The 13,030-nt window shown below is 32.7% G+C and overlaps 2 protein-coding genes across 2 annotated transcripts; both read right to left on the minus strand.

The window, feature by feature from the left end:
• Nucleotides 1-693: 693 nt before the first annotated feature.
• On the minus strand, nt 694-1,679 carry LOC120120757 (peroxisome biogenesis protein 19-2-like). Its single transcript, XM_039140290.1, has 3 exons — nt 1,415-1,679; nt 999-1,318; nt 694-862 (listed from the first exon to the last, which is right to left on the minus strand). The coding sequence occupies exons 1-3, from the start codon at nt 1,541-1,543 to the stop codon at nt 844-846; spliced, it is 468 nt and encodes a 155-aa protein (XP_038996221.1). The 5' UTR covers nt 1,544-1,679; the 3' UTR covers nt 694-843.
• Nucleotides 1,680-11,546: 9,867 nt separating this feature from the next.
• LOC120120767 (zinc finger protein ZAT1-like) lies at nt 11,547-12,484 on the minus strand. Its single transcript, XM_039140302.1, has one exon. The coding sequence runs from the start codon at nt 12,447-12,449 to the stop codon at nt 11,547-11,549; it is 903 nt and encodes a 300-aa protein (XP_038996233.1). The 5' UTR covers nt 12,450-12,484.
• Between the last annotated feature and the right edge of the window lie 546 nt (nt 12,485-13,030).

Genomic DNA, 13,030 nt, shown 5'->3' on the forward strand with positions numbered 1-13,030 from the left:
GTCATTAAAGATATATTTTCTTGTAGTGAATGTTTCAATATAATATAAATTCATAAATAATATATACGAATTTAAATTAAATATAGATATTTGAATAATAGAATATTATACTATTAATAATTGAATTTTAAAGAATCCACACAATATCTCTTTAATTCAAAATATTCACATAGATATATAATATTTAAGGAAAATTCAACTATTAAATTCATCCATAAATTCAACCATTTTTCCAACACTGGTTGCTCATGGTGGGTTGGTGGGTCAACTGGGACCATGTCAGCAAGACAGCAACTATAATAAGTATATATGTTCCATCCTCATTTTTCTTTTGATTACTTTCACCCCACGTTAATCTTGACAACTCGGATAATATGAAATAATTGCTCTATTTTTATCTTAATATTTGTATAATTCAATTAAATGTCAATAATTTGTGTAACTCCACTTCTGCAATAAAAGATAGACAAACGAAGACGTGATTGCCATCAACGTTTTGGGGATCATGAAAGCTTTATTTTCCTCCAACTTTCTGTTCGTAGGACCCATACAACAGAGCCAAGCTCGTGATTTCATCGTAATCAGTCAAGAAAACATACAAGATGTAGCCTACTTCATTATGTGGATAGTCATAAAAGAAAAAAAAATGATTGGATTTTGATATCATTAAGACAACTTAGCATTGTCCTGTTTCGAGATGCACACTGAACATCTTTCCCCATGATCACACATACATAAGCTCAACAAGAAACTAGGCTCAAAATGCGGAGCGTGTAATTTCTTGAAGAATCCTAGTCTACATTGCCACAGGCTGTTGCCTCACGTTATACGACAGTTTTGTTCTCAGATCATTTCTGGGGATCTGCAAGAGGAAAATGCTTCTTTTTTCAAATCAAGAGCAGAAGAAACAGTTCATCCAACATAGGATACATTTTTTGTTAAGTGACGACCTTATAATATTTTAGAACGAACTTACAGCAAAAAGGAAGAGAACTTACATGTGGTTAAGATTGAACAAATCAAAGTCCGGAGCGAGCTGTTGCAGAATATCATTTGGTGGCTGACCACAATCTTGCATATTTTGCATGAGGTCAAAAATCCTGGTGAAGTTAGTAGGATCATTTTCATAAACCCCATTAAGCTCCATTATCAGTTCACATTGGTTGGAGTAGCGTTCATAATCTTCTTTGCTTAAACTGGCTTTATGCTCTTCTAACCACTGCGGGTATCTTTCTCCGATTTCCTTCATGGGTTCACGAAGAATCTCCTTAGACAAAAGTTGTTTCATCATAGTCTCCACAATGGATTCCATATCCTGGTCAAGACAGATGAAATGCATAACAAAGCAGGGAAAACAGTCAATGTAAGTCAAATGAGATTAATAGAGCCTTAAAAGGCAAAAAGTACCTGAGGCAGAGACAGAAAATTTCTCCAACTGCTTGACCAAATCATCCATCATGGCATCCACGGCAAAATCATGTCCCGTGGGTTTCGACATCGATTCCAATCCTCTTACAGTCTCTCTGGTCTGTTCTGTTAGCATACCAAGAGCCTCAGCGACTTGACACCTTTTGCTTTCCCTTTTTATTGCCGTTCAAGTCGGATAATCCCATTCCTAACCCGACAGCCCCACTCGGAAAAGAACGAGATTCTTGCTTCTTTTCTTCACCATATCCATCTCCTCCTTTCCTATGAACAAAAGAAAACAAATTAAAGCTAAGCATTTGGAAGAAACATATCTAATCAAATAGCTAGCTTTTGATGAAAAGGGAAGGAATTTTTGGGCCTAAAACAAAACTGAACATTGAGAAATTTAAAAGGGAAAGAAAGTACCTGTGATGAGGAGTGGTGAAGTTAGATTCTGGAAATCATCCAAAGTACCTGAATGAAAAAAAAAAAGTCAAATTCATACGGTTTAAGAAACAACAGAGGAATAAACTTAAAGGATAAAAACAAAAAACATATTATCAAGAAGTTGATCTAAATCATCAGAGTGGTCAGCCATTTTTTCTATTGTAATTCTCTGTTTCCCTATCTGTATGTTCAAAGGTAATGATTTTTTTTTTTTTTTAGTTTGGATTGAGCTGAATTGAAATAGAAGACACAGCAAACGATCAAAGATCCAATATTTCAGATTGGTTTACTTTTTTGACAAATGATGTCTTCTTCATAGGCTGCCTGCCGCTGGAGTTCGGTACTTTGGTTCTTCTTTCGTTCTTTTAACTTTGTTGTATCAATTATTGATCCAGAAATGAAAGTTCCTCTTATCAAAATTATTTATTAAGAGATTCAGATAAATTAGGATCAAATTTATTGTTTTTGTATTGTGGTCCTATTTAGGTAAATATTGTATTATTTTATTATTATTTTATCTACTCCTACATGTAATTAAATTCTTTTTTAGCTAATATAAGACATTACTTTCAGCCTTAATACATATATAATGAGGGATTCGAATTTAATAAATTTCGGTTGTGAGTTTTTTTTTCAAAGTTGATTGAATCGTATTGTTTATTTTTTCTATTATTCATGTTTCATCGCAAGTCGTCCTCATATCATATAAGTACATAATAAATGCACTCACCTAATATGTCTCACTATTATGTCTTACTATCGAAATCCAATTATTCTTGAACTTTTTCCTTGCCTTTCGTTTTGCTCAAATCACGAGTTCGATCATGATCTACACAATCATCCATACAAAGCAAATACAATTATAAAATACAATGTTAGTATACTTACTTACATTTTTACAAAATAATAATACTCAAAAGTACTATTATTTTCTAATTCTTTTAAAATTATCTTAACTTTTCCTTTTTATTCATAATGGGTCATTGTCATAAATTCTTCAATCCAAGCCCAATTAAGCCCAATAAAATTTCAAAATTTAATTTCCAGCTCAATACCTCAACAATATCATAATTACCACTTAAGTCACTAACTTTCTCAATATTCACCATTTTGTACTTAAACTTTGCCAACTTTCCAAAATAGCTTAATTTCACAATCTAAATTCAATTTCATCCCTCAAACATTAATTTCCAGTAATGTACATCAATTATTGAGTATTTACACAGTCATCTCATGTAACATCCTCAATATCGGGTTAGTGACTAAATTATAAAATTTTAGAATTTGGTGACTAAAGTAGATAATTTGAATAGTTTAGGGACTTATATTATAAATTTGGTATAGGATTGAATTGCAAAGAAGGAGGAATAGAGGGACAAAATGGAAATTGGCAAGGAAATAATTAAATTTTGTTATGGTTATATTAAACCCACGTGGAGGGAAAGGAGGAAAAAATCAAAGTTTACAGAGTTCTCTCATTCTTCTTCTTCCTCCATACGTGAAGGGCATTGGAAAGGTGAGTTTTCTTGTTAGTTGATTATTAGTTAATGTTAAGCATGGGTTTTGATCATTAGATGATACTTAAGCTTAAGGGAAACTTAAGTTATCTTAAAATAAAAAGATATGGAAGTTAGAAAGGATTGAAGATAAAAGGGGAATAAATGAAATCTTGGAAAAGGGTTAGTAAATAAAGTTTGAAACTGAAATTGACTTGTAATCAACCTAATTAAGAAATAGGAAGTGTTAGAATTGAAAGAAGAACATATTGAAAAATTGGTATGATTCTTGATTTCTATATAAAGGATAGAATTTTGAAGATAAAGATGTGATAAATGAGTACAAATGGGTTTAAGTATATGTATGTGAGTTAAGAGTATGAAAGAGAATGAAACATGAAGAATTTAAGTTGATATGGATTAATTTTCGGGCTTAAAAAGTGATTTATGGGCTATGGGGTATCGGTACTGCTTCATCAGGTACCGATACTTCAAGAGTAAAATAGGGAAGACATTCATGAGGTATCGATACCTGAATAACAGTATCGATACCAAGGGTACCGATACCATAAGGACGATATCAATATCATCTTTGAAACAAGGATTACAGAATGCAATATGGGTATCGATACCTAGGCATGGTACCGATACCACAGTTAGGGAAGTATCGATACCCTATAGGAGGTATCGATACTACTTCAAATAGAAAATGAAATTTCGCCTCTCCTTTATTTTAAGAATGAAGAATCAGAGTATGCTATTTAGAATACTGATATGTATAAATGTTTGATTACGTAGATATTGAAAGTAAACCCGTTCCGGAACAATCGAAGAATTAGAAATGGTCGAGAAAGAGATAAAGTTCTAGAATCAATTCGAATCAAGTGAGGTTAAGGTGAGTGCATACTATAAATATAGTTCAATGGAAATAAGACTGGTGATAAGTCTATTTCCTATATTTGATTTCATGATTTCTTTTTTCATATATATGTACATGTTATGAGTATAATGTGTACTTGTATAACTCTTGAGTACTTTAAAATGATATAATATGTAATGTATGCAGTCATAAGAGAATAAATCCAAGAATGTGTAATAAGAAAAGTGATCATATGTGTGCATGTGAAGTGACTAATATGTTTATATGAGAAGTAATAAAAGAGATATGAAAATATGAAATGTATACATATTTAAGCTCATGTTATATAATATGAGAGTTATAGGAATTTATTCGGGACATAGTGGTCCTTCGGGACATAGTGGTCATTCGGGACAAAGTGCTCCTTTGGGACAAATTTTAAGTGCCCCTAGTGGGAATTTATTCGAGCTGTGGTGACAACATTTGTGCAAAACCTCAGTGTACTCATGTACCTCCTGTTCTCAATAATGTACATGGGCATTTAAAGATAAATTGAATCGAAACTTTCATAAGAAGTCAGGTTTCACTTGTGCATGTCATGATCATATGTGTTATAGTTTATTAGTTACATGCAAATTGTAATGTCGCGATGGAATGATAGTAGTGCATGTGTCATGAATTCATTGTTACACGTGTTATTATACCTCACTAAGTATGTGACTTAGCATGTAAGTGGTTTACACGTAGGTACCAAGAAGTAAGAACACCAGAGTTGAAGTCTAGGAAGGCAGCATCTCCTTTTAAAGCGATCAGATCAGAAGTGCTTTAAATAGTATGTTATTTTGTTGTAAGAATTATGTTAGCATGTAATTACGGTTTAAATCACAAATGCTCTGAATGATTTTTGTAATCATTTTGGTAGTATTTATGTAAATTATTGTACTGTTCTTTTAATAAAAGTTTTAAATTTATGAGATTTTGTCAAAGTAAATGTTTTGAAAAGTCAATGTGACACCTCAGATTCGTATCCGGCTCGGGTACGGGTTGGGTGTTACATCCCATAACTTTTCAAAATTATCAAATAGGTCCATTAACTTTTAAAAAATTACAAAATGACCAAAAAAAATTTGTACGGCTTGTAGAACTTTCCATATATCATTTCTAATCCATGGGAACTTTTCCACAATTTTCCCAACTTATTTCCTCATGGAAAAATGCTTTAGGGGTATATTTCTCATGATTTTCACTTGATTCAAGTATGAAACCAATCTTCATTCAACATTTCAGGACCTCTAGAATAAACCTCTAACTTAATTTCATCAAAATACATCTTTCCCCTAAAGCTAGGGTTTGTTCAAATTCAACATAGGTTTATATAGGCAAGTACAAGTGATTTTAATCAACAATCAAGCTTGTATATGATTCTACAACCTCAAAAAATCAAAATCCTTAATCAATTTCATAAACTCTAATGTGAACACAAATCCTAGAATTTGGGATCTTTCAACACAAACCAAATTTTCTTTCAGCACAAACCAAATTATTTTCGAATAGAGTAATGGAGCAAACAATAATGGTACCAAATGTGACGCCAGACAGAATAGTGATTATCCTATAGGCTAGCTCCGACAGACGATTCACAAGAGAAAATTCACCCAAAAACCAGAGAAAAAAGTCTCTAGGGTTTAATAAAATATTATAAAATCAAACCATCCAAAAAGCAGTCCACAAGCCGGATTGTTATAGCCAAAAATCGTCTTTATTCGAATTTTGCCAAAAATAGCAAAATCCCGAAAATCACTCTAAATTGAAATTCGAAATAAAATAAGCAATCTCCCAAAAATCCGGCCTAAATCGGATTTAAATTGACTTCCTAATTAACAATCGAAATATTACCATAAATAGTAAAAAATAACTAAATCTAGTGATCCGGAGGGGGAAACGGTAGAATTTGAGGTTGAAAAAAAGGTCACATGGAGCATAGCTCAATGTGGAGCGTCGAAAAGAGCTTTCCGGATTGGGGTCTTATGCGCGATTCTGACACCTGTAGCCAAAGTTATTGCCAAAAGACTGAAACATACTCAAAACGACCCCAATGAAGAACATGTCACAATCAATTCCCGCCTTTGCGCTGATCTGCCAACTCATGGTATCTCAGCGCCATCAACGTGCAATCTGACAGCTTAGCATCATCTGTCTCGGATCCCCCTGCATCAAAATGATAGCGTTTTTTGAATAGAATAATTTTCTATTTCACGACATGATCCAAAATCCAAAGGAAATTTCTCAAAATTTTAAAAGAAAAATTTTTCTTACCTTAGGTCATGGGTAGAGTTGGGTATATGGGCTAAGGTCCGCGGGCTACTCGTTTAACCCGGGGCCCGTGCGGGCTTCAGGACTCAAAAACTAAAGCTCGTTTAAATTGCGGGCTTTTTAGACCAGACCATTAAACCCACGGGTTTAATGGGTATAACCGCGGGTAGCCCGCGAAGCACGCAATTGCCCGCTTAATTTAAAATTTATAAAATTTTAGAGAAAATAAACTTAAAGAATTTTATAGAAAAAAATAAATTACCTATAAATGTGATGTTACATATAACCATTGTAGTTCTTTAATTTATTAGGGCGTTTGTCATAATTCTACCCCTGCTTGATATTTTTTCAATTTACAATGTATCAAATTATTCTTCATTTTAAAAAATAAAAATTAAAAGATTTATATAGTATTTTATTCTTATAAAATTTACATCATTATCACATTGGTATTTAAAGATTTTTTTATTTAATTTTGACCTTTATTTTTTTCATGAAGTATGTTATCAATTTCGTTCTTTAATTATAAAAAGTCACGTGATATTCTAATAATATATCACATGACAATTAATATTTGGATTAAAAATAAGAAAGAAAAGTGTTCGTATTATAGACTTGAATAATCGTGTTTTATAAAAGTATATTTGGTGATATAAGTGAATATTTTTTTAAATTTGAGTTTAAGTAATTATTTTATAATCATTTCCGACTATTTAAAATAAAATTTAAATATTATTTATTATTTTGACGGTGCTTCCTTTTCAAGTTGCTGGATCATTTTTAAAGGTGTAGCAAGTTAGAACATTATTTTTTATTGCATTTAAAGCATTTAAAATTGTTGTTATTTAACGGGCCACGGGTAAGCCCATTTAGCCTGCGAGTTAAATGGACGGGTCACGGGCCTTAGAATTCAAAACCGTTTATGATTGCGGGCTTTTTAAACTGCTTCGTTTAAGCCCACACCGTCAAAACCTGCGGGCTAAACGGGCGGGTGGCCCGTATACCCAGCTCTAGTAATGGGGAGCAAGAAATGGAGCAAAGATGGCCTAAGTTTCATGAAATTTTCATGTAATTTCATGTTAATTTAACATTTATTTAAGCTTGATAATTACCATCCAACCAAGGCACATCAACTTTATCATCTTTCAGAAGTCAAAGAGGAACAAATTATTTTACCATTTTCCAATTTTACCAAGCTACTTTTCAGAAATTGCAATCTTGCTACTTTGATCCAACGATCCAAATTAATCATGGAAATAAACCTTCAAATCCAATTATCCATATTATTTTCTGTCATTTTAACATGTGAAAATAATATTTTTAAGCCTAAGTTAGCATCCTTCAATTTTTTCTGAAATTTCTATTCGATTCGATTTAACGATTTCTTACAGGACTTTAGTCATTTCTAGTTTTTAACATAAATTCTGGATCAAGAATCGATTTCAATAAAATCTTACTCTCAAGAATAAACTATCCATTTTTGGAATAAAAAATATTTTTGGTAAAATTGTCACTTAGGTCCCTAAACTTTTCCTAATTTTATAATTTGGCCATTAAACTTTCAAAACTTACATTTTGGTCACTAATCAAAATTTGGGGTATTACAATTCTCCTCCTTAATAAAAATTCATCCTCAAATTTTAGTACGTACCTAATGTGAAGAGGTGCATATATTATCTTTCATGTCCTATTCTCTTTCCCCGATCACTTACTAGACTTTATGATCTGCCAAAGAACTTTGACCAAAAGAATCATCTTGTTCTATGATTCTTTGACTTCTCAACTGAAAATCTCAATCGATTCCTCTTCATAGTTCAAATTTGATCAAATCTCTTTTTCTCGGAGGTGATAATATGCGACAGATTTGATCGATACTTTTTGAGCATCGACACATGAAAAAAAATTGTGGATCTTGTCCATTTCGGGAGGCAATGCTAGCTGATAAGCCAATGGTCCAACTATCTTTAAATTCTCATTAGTTCAAATAAATCTCAAATTCAATTTTCCTTTGCGTCCAAACTGCAATACTTTATTCCAAGGCGATACCTTGAGAAATGCCTTATCACCCAATTGATATTCAATCTCTTTTCTCTTTAGGTCCGCATAAGACTTTTGTCGATCGAAAGCTATCTTGAGATTATCTTGAATGAACTCCACTTTATCTTCCATTTCTTTCATCAAGTCAAGGCCAACTAGATCTCAATATTTTAGTTCGAACCAATTTAATGGTGTTCGACACTTCCTCCCATATAAGGAGTCATCTTGATACTCGATTGATAGTTGTTGTTATAAGCAGATTCTTCTAAAGGAAAATACATTTCTAATGATCCCTTGAATTCAATCACACACGCCCTTAGAATATCCTCTAATATGAATGACCCCCTTCGACTGACCATCCTTATGCGAGTGATAAGCCGTACTAAAATTCAATCGAGTACCCAAGGCCTCGTGCAAGGAATTCCAAAATCTTGATATGAACCTTGGATCTTTATCATATACTATCGATACATGCACTCCATGCAGCTGAACTATCTCTTTTGTGCACAACCCAACATATTTATCCATCAAATAATCTGTTCGTATTGGAATAAAGTGAGCTATCTTGGTCAATCTATCAACAATCACAATCACCCATATTGAGTCTTTCTTGTTGGATGTCAAAGGTAGCCCTGTAACAAAGTCTATAGTGACTCGTTCCAACTTCCATTCAGTAATGGATATCAGTTGTAGTAAATCGGAAGACACTTGATGTTTTCACCTATTGGCATATCAGGCACTATGCCACAATTTCCGTGGTAGTTATTTTCATACCAGACCACCTATATCGACTCTCTATGTCCCGTGACTTCATGGTTTAAAAATACCATTAAATTTCGCATGAAAAAGAAAAGGACTGTCCGAAACAATTTCTTGAAGAATGCTAGTAAACTTAGCATAGAAATGTTACAGCACTAGAATTTCTTCAAGAATAAAGGGTGGCAAGTACATACATACAAATATATATATGTCCGTACGTACGTAAATGCTTTGAATAGTCAGAGAAAAAAATTAAATATTCCGGAAATGAAAAGGCCATACAATGGAATGATAATCCAAAGCATAGTGTACGGAACATCTTATGCATGACAAGCCTGTCTACATCAATAGTTGGTTGGCACCGGACTGTTTCATGTTTCATTTTAGTTTATATGTATTGTGTAACCATATGATATAATTTCGGTGCAGCTAAAAGCAACTTTGATGAACCATAAATCATTAATAATTGCCTTCATGTTTGGACCCTTGATGCACTCACCAAACACTGGAGCTATCTAGTAACTTTGCACATTAACTGCCATTAACTTGCATTATGAATTTACACAATATTATAAGTACAATATATAAAAATATTCAACAAATTTAAAATTCAAGTATTAACAAATATACTTCTTATTTTTTATTAAACTAAAAATGTATATGCAATTTGGTTAAAGAAATTTTTTTATTTTCTTCCATTATTTTATATTTCCATTTAAAAGATTGATACAACTTGGTAATCCACATATAGTTGTTAGCATAAATTAAGTAGAGGTCTGTCCGAAGCAAGAAAAATTCACATGCAAGCATCAAAGAAAGGAACGTGAAAACCGTTGATATTTTATTGACCAAAACGTCCTTGTAATTATTGGTAATAAATCTTGAATCTTTCTGGAATCATCAAAGCAAAAGCAATGGAACCCAAATGCATTTAATAATTCTGACTGATTCTTCTATAATAATAGGATATGGCTGATGGCTTATGGCAGCTTGTGTTTTTCCCCCATTATCTCGTTCATCTCGAGGCAGATAAACAATTTAAATCAATAATCTTTCCATGCATAAAGGGATTTGGATCTACCTATTTTACTCAACCCATATCAAAGAAATGTATAACCCAATTTCCAGCAAGGTTATTTGAGTCAATTAACGTTGAAGTTTCTGGTTAATGTTTATATCATTCTTCAAGCTGGAACAGAGAATAAAACCATAAAATAATAGTTTTACAGTAAACTATACATTTAGTCATCCAATTGTCCATGCAATTCCATTTTAGTCTTATAACTATTTTTTTAAATTATATCTAATGTTATGTTCTAGTTTCATTTTGGTCATCCTTTGTAACACCATAAGATAATGTTATATCATCATTAGAAAATAAAATAAAATAAAATATCATATTAATATTTTTTTTGATTTTTTAACAATGAATAACTAAAATAAAATCAAAAACTAAAGTCCCTAATTTTTAAAGGACATTATAACAATGTTTTTTTATTAAGCTAAGTGATTACAAAGTAATATTTTTCTAAATACTTTTAACCATTTGACAATAAACGTTTAATCATCCTATTACAACTGTTAATGCTCGAACTCATAACGTCTAGGACTAATAATAATTCATTTTAACCACTTAAGTAAGTTAATTCGTTGGAGGAGATAACAATATGTTTACAGAAAAGGGTTGATAATAAGAAACAGAACATGTTATCAGAATTGAACACCTTTGGTACTTGCAGGGAGTGCATTGGCCAGTGTCTGGTCCACATGCTAACCCAACAAAATCCCGGGGGGAAAAATGGTTTACTGTTTTGTTCTGACATGGGATTACACTGGAACTGAAATTTGGTTCAAACTATGATATATGACTCCTCAACAATGGCAGCTAATAGCCAATACCAGAACAAAAACTTGGAAGTACCAAAAAAATGAACTTTAGAGAGGAGAAAAAAACAAAAACACTTATTGTAAGAGGTTTAAGAGTTTGAGTTTCAGTACTAAAAAGAGATTGAAGCCTGTTGTAATAATTATAAGTAATTTTTTAAGTGTTTTGAGACAACAAAAAGTTGCGGAGAATTCAAGAAATGGAGTGTAGGTCAGAAACAATGAAAAATAGAAAGAATACCAAACATTAATGATTAATCTTTGAATGAAGAAATATTAGAAACGACAGTAAAAAAAAGTGCATAGAAAACATTCAGATCCACGTGAATTTGGTCCCATAACAGCTACGCAAATGAAACCACACTGAACTCATCATCATCTTCTAATGGAGCTGGCAAATTTAGATCTATCAAATTGTTGTCAAATTTGCCTGAATTTGCGGCAGCAAGCAAATGGGACCTTTTGTGACCGCCCAGTGCTTGTCCTGAACCGAACACTCTATAGCACAATGGGCACTCGAATATCCTGCTGTCGTTAGAACCAACAACAACAGCGGCGGCAACTTTACCTGTTTTCTTAGTTTCAGAGCAAACCACTTTATGTTCATCCAATGTGTAATAAGATCGAAACGTTTTCTTACGTTTCTCACATCGGATCTTTATCATGCTTGACTCCTGAACGGATTTTTGTTCCACGTTTTTTCTTTTCCAAACATCTCTTGACAGCATCATAAGACACAAAGCAACATGTTGTTCAGGTGAAGTATCAGAAGCTGAACTCACCGGTTCTGGCTCAGTCGGTGACTCGACCAAACTGGGTTTCCTCAACATTTCTGTTTTCTTGATTTCACCTGCTGTTGTTGTAGTGTTAGTTCCTGGCTTTCGATATCTCTTGGATCGTCTCCGAGTTGGGTTTCTTGACTCGGTCTCACTTTCTGCATATTGAACAACGGACCCAGAATCGACTGCAAATGAGAATCCAGGATCTGCGAACCTGAGACTCTTCTTGGGGTTCTCTCTCAACCTGTAAACCAAACAGTTGTCTTCAAGGACTCTGATTTTCTCTTCTCGTGGTTCTTGCTCTTCACCTGATGAAGAAGATGAGTCAGTGCTGTCACCGAGTTGGTGCTGGTGAGTCGTCGTCTTTTGAGGCAGTGGATGAGTGGCTAAGTGACCTTTCATGTGACCTCCTAAAGCTCTGCCATTTGAGAATGTTCGAGCACAAAGCTTGCATTTGTGCTTCCCCATTGTCACAGAAGAAGCAAACCAAAGATCAAAGTACCCTTTTTTTCTCTCACCAAAAAGTATGAGAACAATAAAAAGAAAAGTTTGGGAATTTAAAAGTAGGTGTCGATCATTCCTCCACCAAAAAGACACACAAGCCAACCAAATATTATGATTTTCTTTTAATTATTTATAGAAGATTTTAAATAAATTAAAAAATTATTTTTTTATTAAATTAAGGTGATTATAAAATAGTTTATGTTCTAAATACTCTCAATTATTTGACAATGAATGCTTAATCACCCTCCTTAACTTCTAAAAATAACAACGATTCCTTTAACCATTGAGATAAATTGATTTGAACAAAAAAATAATTGTATAATAATAATGAAAAATATAAAAATAATTAATGTTGTGATTTATTTATTCAAATATCATTTTTTTTTACAAATCTCCCTGAGTTGCTAATAATATTGCTTAAAAAACTAAAGACTGGATTTATAATAATAGTATTGAGTCTCTAAAATGGCTGTTATACCATCACACACACATATTCATTATTTTAAAAACGTAAAATTCTTGGTCTTTTGATTTGTAAAACTCTC

Source organism: Hibiscus syriacus, unplaced genomic scaffold (genome assembly GCF_006381635.1).
Source record: "Hibiscus syriacus cultivar Baekdansim isolate YM2019G1 unplaced genomic scaffold, ASM638163v2 tig00110347_pilon, whole genome shotgun sequence".
NCBI classification, from domain to species: Eukaryota; Viridiplantae; Streptophyta; class Magnoliopsida; order Malvales; family Malvaceae; genus Hibiscus; species Hibiscus syriacus.

What these genes read in the sequence shown, in the direction of transcription:
- LOC120120767 (XM_039140302.1), bottom strand. Translation starts at nt 12,449, where the DNA reads ATGGGGAAGCACAAATGCAAGCTTTGTGCTCGAACATTCTCAAATGGC.
- LOC120120757 (XM_039140290.1), bottom strand. Translation starts at nt 1,543, where the DNA reads ATGCTAACAGAACAGACCAGAGAGACTGTAAGAGGATTGGAATCGATG. An exon ending in TGGAGAAATTTTCTGTCTCT is followed by an intron (nt 1,319 to 1,414) that starts GCCTCAGGTACT and finishes ATCTGTCTTGAC; the next exon opens with CAGGATATGGAATCCATTGT.